The sequence below is a fragment of the Solenopsis invicta genome, chromosome 8, assembly GCF_016802725.1.
Source record: "Solenopsis invicta isolate M01_SB chromosome 8, UNIL_Sinv_3.0, whole genome shotgun sequence".
NCBI classification, from domain to species: domain Eukaryota; kingdom Metazoa; phylum Arthropoda; class Insecta; order Hymenoptera; family Formicidae; genus Solenopsis; species Solenopsis invicta.
The window spans coordinates 20,627,528-20,645,454 of record NC_052671.1 but is presented as its reverse complement, the minus strand read 5'-3'; the positions used below and the strand labels follow the sequence as shown (position 1 = coordinate 20,645,454).

Sequence of the window (17,927 nt, the reverse complement as noted above, 5' to 3'; positions counted from 1 at the left end):
TATGTAAGGTTTTCTTCCTAATGAACGTGTAAAAAAAAAGGGAATGCATTGATCATGTCCAAAAACGAATGGGCACCCGCCTTTGCCACTTGAAATCCACGAAAGAACGTGGAGAAAAAAGTAAATTGACTAGGAAACTTATAAATGAATTGTCTCTTTTTTTGGATCCGTCGTAATTATGATTCAATTGTAAATATGAGACGAGAGATCTGGACAACTCTTTATCATAAATTATTCACAGACAAAAAGTCACAGAATGATAAATGCCCGCCCGGTAAAGATTCGTGGTGTAAATGGCACCAGGCGAAAACCATTAATATATTAGCTGAATTCAAGCAAAAGCCAGCTCTTTCTGATTTTGGATGCTATTAAGCCAATCTATAAAGACTTAAGCAGTGACGATCTTCTTGAACGTTGTTTAAGTGGCTACACACAAAGCAGTAATGAGAGTTTCAACTTTGATTTGGTTAATGGTTCTAAAAACAGTTTTCAGCGGTAAAGTTATCCTTGATACTGCAAGTAATATTGCTGTTTGCATACTCAATGATGGCTATTCAAAAGTTATAAAAATTATGGAAGAGTTAAGCATGACAATTGGACCGAACTGCTACAATTACTGCCTCGAGAATAACGCGCGACGCATCAAGTATTCGGTGCGCTTGCTAACAAATGCTGCAAAAGGGACTTGATTATCTCTAAAATCGACCAAGAGGGTTAAGGAGGAGGAGAACATCAATAAGGAAAGCCAATTGTATGGTGCAGATTAAAGGTAAACAAAGTTCTATCTCTGATTGTTACACAAAAACTTTAAACGCGTTTTTCTTGAAATCACTTTTTTTAAGCTTGCCGAACCCATAACTCCTATAAATCTTGACCGATTTTAACTGTAGCATTTAAAATACATTTGCCAGCGAACTACGTACGGATTTTACGTTTCGTTATAAACTTTGTTTTTTTTATAAACAATTTTCTGCAAAATTTTTAGTCAAAAAAGTAAACTTTTTCTTCAAACTTGTGTCATTTATACAAAAAAAATTATCTTTTAATTTCCGTACGTAGTTCGCTAGCTAATAACATAAAGAACTAAAAAAAATTTGGTTCTTTGTTCTAGAGCAAAAATTGGAGCAGATTTTGGTTTGGCAGTGAGGCACCTTCCGAAACGTGTGGTCAAGTTTTTTCACCGCCATTTTGTAATAAAACTACACAACAAAAATTTTTTTAATACTTTGAAATATGTAGAATAAGGTACTTAAAAAAGATTTTGCTTTACTGTTTTCGTTTTCCTGTAAAAAATGATCAAAAATAGGCCTTTTTTGGAGGCTCTAGAGTGGCGTTACTCCTTAACATATCTGAGTTAAAGTCTATGTAAAAATTATAATTTAGCATTGAAAAATTTAATTTAGTGCTTCACATTCTCAATTATTTTTATAATCAATTTCCAAGCGGTACACAGCATGGACATAGCAAAATGTTTCTGCGTCTTTTCTTTCAAAGTACAGTGAAGCCTCTCATATCTGAAATAATAGAGAGACAAAATTGTTTGAATAAGAAAATTTCCGAATAATAGAATAAATACACTTTTATATTAAATATTATTTATTTAAACAAAAACTTAAATTTTTAACAAAAAGTATTTCATATATTCAAATAAACTTAAATTCTTTACATTACTAACTCTTGTTTAATTTAGAGCTGTATTATGATCGTAAAAACAATTTGGCGACGGAGTCTATTGAATTTGAGGAAACTATATGAAATCACACAAACAAATATAAGCATTAAGATCTAGCTACCATCGTTGAAGGCATTCGTTTATATATATATATATATATATATATTTGTGAGAGTGTGATTCGATGTTTAATTAGATCAAACTACGTTTTAATTCATTACACTTTTTTCCATGTAAGTATAAAGTAATGAAATTTCAAACTTGAGTTACACCCGAGGTTTGCTTTTTATTTACTTTCTTAAATGACTGAATTTTTAAGTAATTACATTAACATAATCTCCTATTTGTAATTAAATTTAGCACTCTTTGATATTCGCTATCAATTATCTCTGTGCAATTACATTTCAGATTAAAATTATTATCACCATCAACGTCACATCCGTAAAAGTTTTAAACGTCATTGACCTCTCGTGCGATGCAGACCGAACAGGAAAGTGGTTGGCTTAAGCGGTCAAGCGATCGCTTCGTCTACGACATCGTTAATTATCCCGATGTCGTCAATAATGACGCAGCGAGAGGAAACAATAGAGCAAAGAGATTGCGATTACATAGATATATTTACACCGGTAGGAACATAATAGTTATTATTACTCGGATGATAGACCACATGCTGTCCTGGAAATGAATCAGGATCTTATGACCGTTTTCCTTCCACGCTGGTACACTCCGTCGATTCGTAGATCGCAAGATGAATCAACGATAATTACCCACGGCTTTCCCGGGGACGAGATGTGTAGGCAGATTCTCGCATGATCTGATGGGTTCCTCTATTTATAATTGTCGACCGCAATATATCTTGCGTGAAATAACATAGACCTATTTCACAAAACTCACAAGTATCTTCCTGGTATATTGTTTGGTAGCATTGGCGAATTTATGTATTTTTCTGCTGGTATCAGAACGCGAATAACAAGCCATTAATTTTACTGATATCGATGGACCGTTTTGCCTTTATAGATTAAAGATAGGATTATAAATCGCTGAGTTAAATACGGAATAAGCCGTAATACGTGTCAATACGTTTCTAGTCTTATATTTTTCTGATACTACACTGTTAAAAATTTCTGCCGTAAATTTAATGAAAAGTACTGGAAGCAATAGTCAATCACGCACATTATAAAAGCATTTTAATGTTGTCAATGAAAATTAAGTTACGTAACAAAAATTTAATGTAACATGAATTAAATTTCATGCATATTAATGTACAAATACAATAATGTAAAAACTAAAAATTCAGCTCATGTTACTGAAATTTAATGTGCGTTGAATGAAAGGTAATGTTTATTGGCATAAAGTGTAATGTTCATTGTACATAAAGTTTAATGTTTATTGTGTATGAAATTTAATGTTCATTGTGCATGAAGTTTGTTGTTCATTGTGCATGAAGTTTAATGTTTACTGTACATAAAGTTTAATGTGTACTGTGCATAAAGTTTAATGTTCATTGTAGATGAAGTTTAATGTTCATTGTGCATAAAGTTTAATGTTCATTATGCATGAAGTTTAATGTTCATTGTGCCATTAAATTTTAGTTACGTAATTTAATTTTTATTGACAACATTAAAATGCTTTTAATGTACGTGATTGATTTTTGCTTCCAGTACTTTTCATTAAATCTAATGCAGAAATTTTTAACAATGTATAATTAAATTTCTATTTGTATTATTAAAATGAATTACAAACTGTCTTTATTATCCAATATAACAATATCATTACGTATTTCTAATAGTGTATATCACATTATATAAGTATATTTACCATAAGTATCACTGGGTTAAATTGAATTGGTCAGAAAAAGCCGAAAGTTCTTTGGCAAGTTTAAATACTCGCACATCAAATGATTTATTATATCGACGAGCTTTTGATGCACTTTTTGCTCCTCTTTGTGGATTTATTTGTAAAAAAATTCTGAAAACAGTAAATATTTAAATTAAATAAATTAAAAATTCTTATATTTATTAACATTTTTAATATATATAAGGTAACTGTACCTTTTTTTTTTTTTTTTTTTTTTAACGGGGGGAAAATACTCATGTACCCCGGGTTGGCTAAACCACGGGAGTGTGGGACTCGGGACGCGGTACCCCTCGCCGGCACAGACCGCTTGCGCGGCAGAAAGTTGGCGAGGCCCGGCCCGCCTACCCACTAAAAACCCACCGAGCCCATCTCGCCCCGTTGCGTGGAGGGACCGGGTTTGTAACATACGCCAACGTCCCTCCACTGGGGATCGGAGCATGAAGCTCCCCGACGCGCCAGTTCGTCGGGTTGGGAGTCGGGCTTTGCTGGCCCAGCCGAGATACGTCAGCCAGTAGGGCCTAGCCCGACCCCGGGGATGCGGAGCGAGGCATCACGCACCCCCGCGCCCATTTAGGGCCATGGAGCCGCTCCCGACATATCGCCGGTGCGAGCCCCACGCCCAGGGACGAGCGGTCGCCGCCGCCCGCCCCACCACCTCCCGTCCACGGCGCTCGCGTGGCCGGGCCGGACACCAGGGGAGAGAACATCCCGCCTAGTGTCGGGCCCCATCGGCCTGGGCCCCGTCCCGTCGCATCCCCCGAGCGCTAGGGGCAGCTAGGGACGGGCACCCGAGGAGCGGCACTATCGCCGCTTCCCCTTGCCGAGGACGGGCGGCCCCGGGGAGGGCGCACTGGGCGCGCCTCCCTTAGGCCTCGCCTCCCTCGTGGCCTTACTCCCCCTCCGCTCCCTCTGCGGGAGTTGGGGGGGGAGGGGGGACAGAACCACCCGGGCCACGGGGAGGTTATCCCCAGACGCGTGGCTCACCACGCTGACGGCGTCACACGCGTCGGTCTCCACGACCGCGCGCGTCTTGGGCGGCGGGGGCTCCTCCCCGGACTCCGAAGAGTCCGAGGTGGGCCCCGGCAGCCGAGCATCCCCCGCAGCCGGGGGCCCATCTACTGGGACCCCGCCCGCGGGAGACGCACCCCCTTGGCAGCCTCGGCCGCCGCCGGACCGCCGCCCCCAACGGCCTGAGCGCCGTGGGCAGCGTCAGCATCCGGCGACGACGGAGGCCGCTCCATTTCAATATCCTCCCCTCTCCCCGGATCCGGGGAGAAGGGAGGAAGCCCCCCAGCCCTCCGTGGCATAGGGGGTATTTTGGGGCAGCTTGGACCACCCGGACGATGGTCGGCTGCCCTATTGCGGGAGGCACACTCGGGACAGAACGGCGAATTCGCGCACTGAGCCCGAGTGTGACCCTCCCCGCCGCAATTGAAGCAGCACCGGGACCGGTCCGAATAACCGGGGCACCGGTGCTGCATGTGGCCCTGAGCCAGGCAGCGATAGCAACGCTGTGGAGGCGCCTTAAGCGCCTCCACGCGCGCAACCGCCCAGCCCAGGGCCACTTTACCCACTTTGGCGAGCCTCGCCGCCGCCGCGACAGGGCACTGCGCAATAACAGAGCCCATGCCCCGGCGGCCGCGAGTAACTCGGCCAACTACTATATCGGTGGCGCTGCATGCTCCTGCGCATGCCAGCGCCACCGCCACATCCTCCGGCAGGGTGGAGTCCAGGAACCCGGACACCCGAACACCTACCCTACGCATAGGGCAGGTTATCCGGATCCCCGGACCCCCAGCCACCCGCCTCATCTCGGCCGCGAGGCGCTCCGCCGCCGGCCGACTGTCCGCGCCGGGGATCTCCAACAGGACACCCCCGGCTTGCGACACCCTAAATTTGAGACCCAGGGCGGGCTGAGGGAGTATGTCCCCCAGGTTAATCGCCGCCCTGGACCTCCTGATTACTTCGGTGTAGGAGGCACACCCCGGCTCCACCGTGATTGCCACCACGGAGGAGCGCGGGATCCGCCTCCCCACCGCACCCGGGGCAGCGGACGCCGCACGGGACGTCCCCTCCCCCAGGCTTACCCCCCTTCGGCCCCCTTCCCTTCTTCTTTTTACCGGGCCGCGACCCCGGCGGAGGAGGGCGGCGCTGCCGCACCACCCCCGCCGAGGCACCCGAACCGGCAACGCCCGGCCGCGGAAGGGAGCGCCCACGGCCGATCTTCGAGGGCGCGGGGGCGGGAGCCGACTTCTTCGTCGGCGCCCCCCCGCAGCAGCCCTCCTCCTCTCCTTGCGACCCACTCACGGTCGCCCAGCTCGGTCCGTCCGTGGACGGAGCTCGAGCGGGCGTGTCCGCGGGGCCGCTGGGTGGCTCGGGGGAAGGGGGCTCCTCCCGCGGAGCCCTGTCCCCCCGACGACCACCCCTCACTCTTTTCGCCCGGCGCCGGCCGAGGAGGAGGCATAGTACGCCTCATCCTCGACCCGCGCCAGGCGCTTCTCCATCTCCCCCATCGACCCAGACATCCGCCCCAGCAGCCCGAGCACCCTCTCCTCGAAAGAAGAGGGGTCGGGGACAGGGACGGATGCCAGGGCCGGCGGGGGGCAGGATGAGTCCACCCCGTCGCTCCGGGACGCAGCCGAGGGCCCCGATCCAAGCACGAGTGCTCGTCTCGCCACCCCCAGCTGCCCCCGTAGTTCCGCGACCTCGGCGCGGAGGGACCTCAGTTCCTCCTCGCGCACCGCTGCCGCGACTTCGTCTTGCCCCTCATCGCGCCCGAGGCGGCCCATGGCCCGGTAGGCCAGGGTCATCACCGCTTCTCGGGCGAGATGGGTGCATTTCTTCAACTGTCCGGACAAGGCACCATGCATCCCTAGCTTGGTGCACTTCGTCCGGACGATCTCCACCTCTCGCAGCCAACCGTCGGCCAAGCCGGCCAGGTCGGTCGTCGTGCTGCGAGAGATGACGCCGATCTCCCGATCTAGCTCTCGGCGCTGCTCGGGAGTAAACAGTGTCGGGGGTATCTTGATCCGCTGCCTGGGCCGCGAATCTGACCCCCCCGCCACTTCATCTTCCTCGGACGAGTCTCTGATCACGTTGGCTCTGAGCCTCCGTGCTCTGAAACCCTCCATGGGCACACCGTGGAGACGGTCCTCGATGGCCGCCCCGTCCGAGAGGGGAGACGGAGACCTGAAAGGCCCGCTCCCATCGAGCCGGGGACGGCCACGTGCCCGCTTCCTTGCACGCTGGGTCCCGGATTCAGCGGGCACACTCGGAATATCCGGGGTGACCACGACCTCCTCCGGTGACTCAGGTGCAGGAGGGGAGACCGCCTCCACCGCGCCCCTGGAGGTTTGTATAACCTCCTCTCCCTCAGGCCGGTCCACATCCACGATGGTGCCCGGAAGAGTCTCATCGGGTGAGCTAGGCTCGCCCTCGCTCCCCCGGCCACCCCCGCGGATGCGGATCGGCGAGCGCGAGCGCGACCGACGTCGCCCCCCGCCTCCGCCAGGCTGATCGGCATCCGCCTCGCGGCGTCCGCCGGGCAGCCGGCCCGGAGACAGGGAGCGCGCCCGACGCGCCCCGCAAACCGGGCCCCGTCCACCGACTTCCGCCTCGCGGCTTCGATCGGGTGACAGGGCCGACGTCTCCCCAGCGGGAGGCACGGGGGCCTCGGCCTTATCGGCCGGTTCTACCCCGGGCCGCCCGGCGGGCAGCGATAACGTCCCCACTCCCTCGCCGGATTTCGAGACGGGGGCCACGGCTCGTAGAGCCGGCTCCACCCCGTCCTCTTCATCCGACGAGGAAGTGACAAACTTCCCCGCGTCAGACTCACTCTCCTCGTAGTCACCCACGAGAAGGAGTTTGTCTACGTGTATGGCCATGATGTCCAGCCAGTCCTCCTTTGGGGCCCATTTAGGATTGATCCCGCGACGCCTCATCATCCGATCCAGGCGTTCCCAGTCTATCGGGCCAAATTGGTCTTTGGCCTGTTGCACCCGACTCCAAAAGGGGTCAAGCACATCTTCGTCATTATCCGCAGTCGCCCTATGGTCGGCGGAGCCTGCGGGCACTCCGCTCGACCGCCCGTCGTTCGATGACGACAGGGGGGGACCCGGGACAATAGCCCCCCCGTGCCGGCCCTGGGGTGTCCGTTCACCCCTGGGCGGTACCTTCTTATTATGTCGTCTGCCCATGTTATCCATAAGTGGGGTCTTATTTAACGAGGGGAACCCCACCCTCGCCCCGGAGCCTACTCAGGCCGATGTCCGGGGACCATCGGCCCGAGGCGCCATGGGCAGACGGATCCACCAAGGCGGGGGAAACGGCCCGGCGAGGCCACAGACGGGCGCAAGCACCCGCCCGGGACCACACCGGACCGGCACCCCCACCCCGGCAGCATGACTGCCGACCAACTAAAAACGTTGGCGTCCGAGACCCGAAGCACCGCCCCGCTGTTACACGGAACGACACCCCGCGCCACGGACGCCACCCTTGGATTTTTATAGAGGTTTACTCCTCGCAGCCCGGGCGGTGAGACCCAGGCCACCGGTCCGTCCCGCACGTAATTTCAGCACGTGACGGATTACGGTATACCAGCTCGGGCGCCAGGGTCGCTGAGATCCCTGAATCTACGGCCTACGAGAGACCGCAGACCCCCTAGCGAGCTCGGGAACCGCAGGAACGCCAATTCCTGTATCTGGAGTCGTTGCAGAGCCTCGGGAGGCCCCGAAACGACTCCAGACCCCTACGGGAAAGGTAACTGTACCTCATATGACCTATCTAAGCTTTTTTTTAATTTTTTGCTGAATCCAAAATTAAAAACTGATGGCCAGATTCAAAGTAGAAAATATTTATGAACATTAATTTAAAATATGAGACAGTTTTAAATATTTACGTGGCCGCAATGCATAAAGATTTTTAGAAAGTGTCATTTAGGTCGTATTAGATACATAAGTTACTTAATTGTTCTAACTAGTCTAATAATATTATTTCGTTTTCACAAAAAGTGTTAGAAAGATGGATAATAAAAAGAAACAATAAAAAAATGTGATTTTATTATCAACAACAAAATACAAAAATCGAGTTGTCAACTGTTGCAAACACGTTGACAGCCTGTACAACACAGCGTTATTTGTTCAATTCATCATATAACCAAGAAACTTATAGAAATAACAAGTAGGCCATATTGAGTATTAAGCTATATAGGATATACTTACGTTATATACATTTATATAGAAATTATAATAAATCGTAGTTACCTTTGTATAAATTCTAGAGATTTTTCAATTTTAGGTGAATAGCAAAATCGATAAACGTAGTATGCGAGAAAAGTTATCAAGATTCCTTCCAGAGAATTCGTGGAAGTAATTGAAACTTTTTTATTAATAATGACAGTACATTTTGCATTCTCGTCGTATAATGATTTTCCTGCAAAGTACAATTCAAAATTATGATTAAAGGTGTAAAGTAAAGCATTTATTGTTTAAAGGCTTTTAATAAAAATACCTCTGATGATAAGCACAGGATACTCAGTGTCAGCAGCATTTATTACATCAGCATCATCAACGTCATTCTAAAATATAAAAATATAATAACAGAGAAATATTCGACCGGTAAAAACACAAACAAGAACGCCTTTGTCTTCAACAGTCGTAGCTAGATCTTAGTGCTTAAATTTATTTAAGAAACAACTCACTATAATTTAGTAATTAAAAAAAAATTTTTTTAATATTATTTTTTAAATATATTATTTTACTTTTAAAATATATTAATTTTACTCTACTTCATTATTTTTTTTTATGTACATTTCAAAATTTTATTGAGCTTTTTTATTAATGACTTATACTTACTCCAATTATTTTAAAAAGAAAATTTTCCTTTTCATTGAAATAAAAGATTAATAATCGGAAAATCACTAATAGTTTTGGTATTTTATCCTTCCTTATTTGAACAGCTGTTTTGCAGTCGTTTATAATCTCATTTATTTCATTTGCTTTTTTTTCTGTGAATGTTTGAAATATTGCCGTATGGATTTCGTCTTGTTACTAAGTGAATTTGTCCAGACTTGAACAACATTTTTCCCTAATAATCGAGAACAGTGTTGAAAGAAACAATCGGTTTCTTGTAAGAAAGGCCACTCAGCAGCTATTATCTCTAAATTTCTGCTTTTATCATTTAATACGGCACGAAGAGTTGGATACGTTTCTTCCATTAATTTTAAAACTTGTGGATTTATTTCGTGAAGGGCGAAAAGTTCTAATAAAGTACGTCGTTTATTTTCACTTTCAGCATTTTCATATAATAGAATAGATGCATACTCAACGCAGCCATACTCGTCTTGACGTCGTGATGTAGCTTGCTGCTGACGTTCTTCTTGCTCCGCATCGTCACTGTCATAATTCGTAGCTTTCGAAAACGATTTACGTTTTTTTGAATTAATCTTATAAAGACAGGCGTTATAAATTTCAAGCCGTACGGTTTCTAAGCCACTTCCCCACATTTCATCGTTACCAATTGTATCAGCAAAAGTTTTCGGATAAGTATTGCAGAGAATTGTCGCAATTTCATGTGCTTTACTTCTTGTCGTGTTTTTGAGAGTATCAATCATATATTCTACGATTTTCTGAATAACTGCTTTTCTGTCTGAAAAACACAGTTTATCTCCTCTTACGCAAGCAGCAACTATTCTTTCCGATAATTTACTCCATACTCCGTCTTCTAGATTTATTGATTTTACTTTTGTACTTGATCTATTTGATGAACTTAATGCTTCAGAACATGTACTGATAGAACTAGAATCTGAAATGAATAAAAAAAAAAAACACTTGAGTGTATACAGGAAAAGGTGGGATAAAACAAGGTAGTTAAGGTTTGATGATAAATAAAAACCAAGTTTTTAATGAAAAAAGTAATGAAATGTATACCTGAAATGTCATTTCTCTGTATTGTCGAACTAGATTCATTTAAAACAATTTGGTTATCTTCATTTTTTTATCATAGTCCGAAGACATGTTTATACCTAAAATCGTTAAAACAATCATATCTTTAGATTGTTCTGCATATTCCAGTAGCACATCATTATCATCTATCTCTGTTCCATCGTTTTGTAAAAGTAACTACAAAAAAATTCAATTACATTATATTCTTATAATGAGTAGGTTGATAAACGTAACTCATTTTTTGTAAATAATACATATGTAACGTTTTCTTTGGGAGGGGGGGGGGAGTTCTGATTACTTATATAAAAAATTACTTTACAGATTATTTATACAAAAAAGCAAACAATTTTTATTTGTAAATCCATCGATTTCTAATAAAGGTACAACTACCTATACTATTCGTAAAAACGTTTTTCACATAAAAAAAAGATTTTAAAATTTTTACTAATTTGAATATATTTACGTTGCACTAGTCTAAAAATAATAAAGTAAACAACACACAAAAATTGAATAGTAACTATAATCTTAGTTGAAAAAATACATTATAAATAATGATAAAAACTTATAATTACCTTGTAGGTATTGTCTTCAGGAAGTTTTAATTTTTTTATTGCAATTTCAATTATTTCGGATATACTATTTGCTTTTATCATGATTCTTTTGTGACTAAGTGATTCTACTTTGAATAATGGCATTTTGCGATCTGAAAAATAGAAAGAATCTAAGCACAAAGATTGTCGTAACATTTACGACAATCTTTGTGCTCAGACTCAAGAGGATCCTGAAGTTCTGTTTTACCAATAAAACGTATAAAATGTATAAATTTATTAGAAATTAAGATATTAAACAAAACAACACAATTAAATTAAATAAGACATTTAACATTTCAATATGGTACAGCAAAAATTCTATAAAGTGTGAACTTAATTTAATAATTATAAACTTTAATAAATTTATAAATACGTGTTAATCAATAAACTTTTTTCCAATATAACGTACTTAATATGATATCGATTATGTAGATGGTGTCAAACACAACGAGAAACAAAACCATACGATGGTTTAATGCAATACATATTTCCTGTAGTATAAACATACAATGGTTTGAAGTATATCATTTCATGTAGGGTACGACATTCATATTATTTAATTTGGCCAAGTTCATAAGCATTAAGGTATGGTATGTACTTATTTTCCATCACTTCAAGTAAAACATAAATATTCTCTTCACAGCAGAGAAACAGTAATATTTTTCCTATGACGATATTATATCGATAACCATCTTGGTGTAAAACTAAAGCATATCCTTGTTTATATTCGGTACCTTTCACAACAACTCTGCTGCATTGCTGGATCATTTGAGGTAACTTAGCATTCTGTATAGCTTTTTGTATATCTTTGTTGTACAATTCGATGTAAAAGTTACTAACTTCATAGAATTCTGTTTGGATTCTAATATCTGTACCTAATCGTACAAAACTCTGTAAAAGTTCATGTTTTATGCTGAGAGATTTTGGTACATTTGTAAAATTAAGGGTGTATCGAATGGCTCTTTTAAAAAAACGATGCTTGCTTTCAAAACGCATAGTCCACACTTTCATTAGAGGGCCAAACTGCAAAATGAGTTAAGGATAATGAATCAGGTAGTGATGCTTTGGCCGCAACTTAATTTGAGGAAATAACAATTCTCTTGTTAAAATGTACTGAGAAATAATTAATTGTAAATAAGGTAAACAAGATTTATGAATTATTGGAGAACAAATGATTTCAACTATTTCACTGAGTAGAAGTATGCAAACCCACACTTCATCATCAATTGTTTCGATTTTGTCTTCAATTAAAAGAGGCAAAAGTCTAAGAAAGTTCCAAATTTGGCAAGCACCTCCAGATATTCTCTTGTTCATAGCACTTATTGTACAGGGTTTATCTTGTCGATCTTCTGTCGAATACTTAAAGTTCTCAATTCTCTTGTTTAATTGTTTTAAAGTAAACCACTTATTATCAATCAAATAAGCAATATATAATTGCAAATCAAAGGCTACAATTCCTTCAAATAAATCATGTCCTAAACATGGAGGTAACCCTGGTACACAGACATGATAATTTTTTAATTGATTGAAAACTGAATTGAATTTGATACCTTGAAAATCATTTTTATTTCCAATCTTGTCTAAAGCATTATTGTATGATTCAATGTTCCTTGATTCGTATATTTTACATGAACCATTAGCAGGATAAAATTGTTCTCTTGTTACATAACAAAATCTGCAAAAATATTGTGCTGTACTGAAATTTTCAACAAAACCTCCCAATCCGTGACTGCCTAAATTGTTGCCAGTGATAAAAACAAGACAGCCTTTAATAAATTTACTATCAATTTCAATTCCTGTTGCTTCAATAATTTTTAAATCTTCTACTATTTTTCCATAAACACTTTTATGATTAAAATCTGCTTCTTTACATAGAGCAACAAGTTTAATGCAGTTAATGTGACTACGAAAGTTGTCTTGTATGTTACCCAAACTCATATAAATGGCCAATAATTTATGTTTTTTCTTTGCTGAACCTATTGGGTTAACGACTTCAAATGCATCTTGGTAAAGAATTATTTGTAAAGCTTCTGGATTATCTTTGAAAAACAAGTTGCTTTTAAAAACTTTTCCATCTGTAAAATCTTGTAAAAATTCATCGTGTTGGGGTTGCAATCTAAGATCAATTACATTTTGCAACGATTTATCCTTGAAAAAATTTTTTAACGTTTCTTGCACAGGCACGTAAGCAAAATACTTTTTCGTTACTTTATCGATTTCAATAAAGATTGGATCGACGTAATCAAACACTTTTTCAAAAAAATTTTTATATAAATATTATAATCTGTTTGAAAGATGTTATTACTTTTAATCCAAGGATCACTTTTGAAAACGTTTTTCATAATTTGATTTATTTTATCAGATGAAATTTTTTCAGCCAAAAAAGATTCTTGTAATTTTTGTTGAACGATTTCTTGTCCTTTCTCATGAATGTAATTTATTTCAGTAACTATATACTGAATTGTTGATGCTGGAAGTAATAACTTACTTTCTAGTTTTAAGTAAAATTGACCAACATTTTTAGAAATAAATCTGATTCATCAGCATCGTATTGGGCATTATAAGGTTCATGCTGCACTATCATATTGGGTTGATCATCAATTTCAAGCAGTGTGTTGTTTAATGACTCTTCAGATTCAACAACAGGATTTTCAACAGTAACTATTTCTGCTTGATCATAACGATTTTTATGGATTTTTGATATGTGACTGGTAAAAGAAGATAACACAGAATACCTTCTTTTGCAATTTCGAAACGGACATTGGATTTGTTGATTTTTATTAATGTGCTTTTTCAAATGTTTTATAAGAAGATGAAAGTTATCAAATTCTTTCTTGCAAATGTTGATTGTACATACAAATTTCCCTCTTTCATCAGCAGAAAAAGCTATAGACAGAAATGTTTCATGCTTCTTTGAGTGTAATCCATGGGTTCGACGTAAGTGTGCTCTTAAATATGTACCACTTTGGAAGCATTTCTTACATCTGTCATAGTCACAATAATAAAAATAAGTAATGTTTCTATGATAAATATGATGGTCTAAGTGTTTCTTCAAATATTCCAGGAGTTCCAAAATTGCAGAAGTTGCAGTAAAACATTCTAACCTGCAATTTGTTTAAAAAAGAAACAAACTTTAATTTATTTGCAATACGCACAAAAAATCTCAGGTAAAATTAGAAGTAAAGGAAATATGCTCAATATGGCCTAATATTCAATGTCACCTACTTGTTGTTTTTAGTAGTTACATGGCAAATTAAACAAATAAAGCGTATTTACTAATATATCGTACTTACTTTAATTATGCTGCGAGTTGTCTAAATATAAAAATATAAATATAAACTTAATACTAAGTCACATCGATCACATACGCACAAGCTGTTACATTTATCGCATTCTTTTTTATTTCAATTTTCTCATTGTTTTTTTTTTATCAAACAGCGCTAGGTTTTGTACATTAAAACTTTTTTAAATCTATCTGGGTTGTCCGTAAGGACATCACTCGAAAGAGTGTGTAAAATATTTTGTCCGTAAGACATCGCTCGAAAGAGTGTATAAAATATTTTGTCCGTAAGGACATCGCTCGAAAGAGTGTGTAGAATATTTTGTCCGTAAGGACATCGCTCGAAAGAGTGTATAAAATATTTTGTCCGTAAGGACATGGTTCGACAAGAACGAGCGTGTCAATGTAAACACGCAAACACACACACACACACTGAGGGAAAAGTAAAAAATTTATTTTGAAAGTGATATTTAATCAGTTACATTATTTTGCAATGTTAACTAATTCCATTTTTTATGCGACTAGTTAATATTGTAAAACAATGTAGCTGATGAAATATTGCTTCTAAATCGTATTACTTTTAAGTATAGATAAGAATTTTTTACATTTTCCTCCTGACGGAAGAGACCACCACCTTCTCGCGGTTTCCGTTGAGCAACACTATGTACGTTTGAGTAAATAAATATTTATATAAAATAAAGTAAATGTGAGAAAACAGGTTATAGTAAAAAAATAATTTAAGTAACAGTTATATTTATGATATATATATATTTACATACTTGTTAAATAAAAACGCGCATGGTGGCCAAGAGTGGACTTAAATTTTTTAAACATATTTTCATTGCCGTACGAAGTTAATGAATACTGCGCCAGAATTCGACTGAAGAACCTCGAGATTGAAAATCATGTTACAGCAATAGTAACAGCTATATGTGATTTGAGTGGAGTTGTCGAAATGGCGATATTCCCCGATAGGACAACATTTATGAAATTATATGACGAAATCTTGCATACAAATTGTAATCAGCAATTATGTAGGTACATTTAGAAAAATAGATGTAGAAGAATTGACCTTTTATAAAATATTGATAATTGTTCAATTAATTTTGAAGGAGTATTTCGGTAAAACAATAACGATATGCGAATCATTATTTTAGTGATATATTTGCAAAATTAAATTTGTAAAGGAATAATTAGGAAAGATACTTATAGCTATGCTAAACGTAAAACATTTGTAAAAGAATTAATCCAAATAAATGTTTATCAAAATGCACAATTATTTATAAATTATGAGGTAGAAATATTGCTGTATGATATATTACACATTCAGCATGGTAATATTTTAATTAAAGAATCAAATGATTTTTCAAATAATTGTGAAACATTTATATCACGATTTCAGACTTATTTCATGTGTGACAAATATTCCTGAGATGTTATTTTGACAAAACTGCTTCTAATTGTAATAATTTATTATCATCTTAGTGCAATTATTCATAATTTTATAATAATTTCGATACCGTTTGATTCTTTATTTAACATGTCACCATGCTGAATATGTGTAATATATTTCATAATGCAATAATTCTACATTGCAATTTAGAAATAATTAAGATTTTCGTAAACATGTATATGGATTAATTATATTTATAAATGTTCCATGCATAGTACAGCTATTTTTTCAATTTCTTTCTAATTTTGTAAATATACTATTAAGATAAAAATATCGATATATATGGTCATAGTTTTGTCGAATACTTTGAAATATTTTGAAATTACATCGGCAGTTATCAATGTCAATGTCAGTTATCAATGTCTCAACAACAGGTCAATTCCACATCTATTTTTTTATATACACCTACGTAATTGCCAATTAAAATTTTTATGCAAGATTTTATTGTCATATAATTTAATAAATGTTGTAGAAAAATTAAGATTTTCCTACTAACTTATACGTATAAATAATTGTGTATATTATATATATATATATATGTTGCGCGCGCGCTCGCGCGCTCGACTCTGCGCCCGAAAATCGGAATTCGTAGCTGAAAGCAAAGCTATGCCTGTAACAAGAAAGAAAGAGAACGCTCGAGACAGAAGAGGATACAGCGAGAAGGAGAAGAACCGCTCGAGAAAGAAAGAGACAGGAAGACCTTCCCAGCACCCACTCGTCGCCTTGGCAGCAAGACCGTCGAGCCACGACGAAGCACGCCGAATCAGCCGAATGCCGAGGAGTGGGGAGAGTAGGTCTGTTCCTTCTGGCTGCCGGTGCTGTCCGTGTGCTGCAAATCGGCGCCTCAACGGCATCACTCGTTTCGCGTGTATGTGTAAGCAGCCGCGCGTCGCACACTGAGGACTGAGGATTTCTCATTCTTACGCAATCAAAAGAAAGAGATGTAAGATTTTCGTGCGCATCATTATGCGCATGCGCACATTTTCGATTGACTAGTTTAGTACATTTTATAAACAGAATATTAAATTTCGTATACACATACATTAAATTCCATAAACGTATACATTGACATACTTTTCGCTTTTATGTTGAAATGTCATGTAAATGAACATTAAATTTTATCAAAACGTTTATGAGTATGTATATTAAATTTCATGGAAAATTTATTAAATTTTACACACAGAATATTAAATTTTGTGCACATGTACATTAAATTCCACATATGTACATTGATTTACTTTCAATCTTTGTGTTGTAATGTCATATACATTAAATTTTATAAAAAAGTGCAATGAGTTTTGCATATGCACACAAAGATATGTTCCAGTTACAGATACATTAAATTTCATGCGCAGTTTTATGAAAAAGTGCACTGAATTTCATTTGTACACAAACATATGTTTAAGTTACAAATTCATTAAATTTGGTGTACTTTTTCGTATTAATGTGCATTAAATTTAATGTCATTTTTGACAGGGTAATTATGTTGCGCTTGATTACGAGCTGATTAGAAATTTTATAACAAACATAAGTGTCATATTAACTTTTCTTAAAATGTAAAAAATTTTTAGTAATGTTTAATTCAGGAAAATGATTATAAATAGTTTATAATTATTAAATAGATTTCTACGATTTACACGCAATACGATTGATGGGAGGAAAAATTGTCAAAATTATATTAATTAACATATTTTGATATATTTCTTATATGACAATAATTTGCACATAAATTATTATTGAAAATTGTAACGTAATATTTGAAATGCTTATTATTATTGAATAATCGTTTGAAAATAATAATCCAAGTAGGAATAGAATACGTTAAACCAGTATTGAATGTATTGAATGTATTAAAGTTACGTATGCATTTTTTTTGTCACTTACCGCCAACATTACCCGGATTTCGATTTGTCTCGTTGATGAGATAAAGCAATCTTTTTTAGATTTAGATAATCCTCGAAATGTGCCCGTGGTCAACTTACGCGAGAGGTTACGCTCGGTCCCTCCCAAGAGCTGGAACGATCGCGATTCTCCTTGCGAAAAGGAAATTTCAGCAGCGCCAAGAATGCCCGTTCCCGAAACACGTATTGAAAATCGATGATCGCCTTATCCGGGGATTATCGCACCCGCTAAA

The 17,927-nt window shown here is 39.7% G+C and overlaps 1 protein-coding gene across 1 annotated transcript; it reads right to left on the bottom strand.

Annotated features, from left to right (window-relative positions):
- Nucleotides 1-1,578: 1,578 nt before the first annotated feature.
- Nucleotides 1,579-12,752, bottom strand: LOC120358366. Its single transcript, XM_039452422.1, has 9 exons — nt 11,795-12,752; nt 11,043-11,173; nt 10,551-10,647; nt 9,382-10,330; nt 9,038-9,104; nt 8,791-8,959; nt 3,491-3,640; nt 2,440-2,621; nt 1,579-2,347 (listed from the first exon to the last, which is right to left on the bottom strand). Exons 1-4 carry the CDS (start codon nt 12,069-12,071, stop codon nt 9,513-9,515), a joined length of 1,323 nt encoding a protein of 440 aa, XP_039308356.1. The 5' UTR covers nt 12,072-12,752; the 3' UTR covers nt 1,579-2,347; nt 2,440-2,621; nt 3,491-3,640; nt 8,791-8,959; nt 9,038-9,104; nt 9,382-9,512.
- Nucleotides 12,753-17,927: the final 5,175 nt, after the last annotated feature.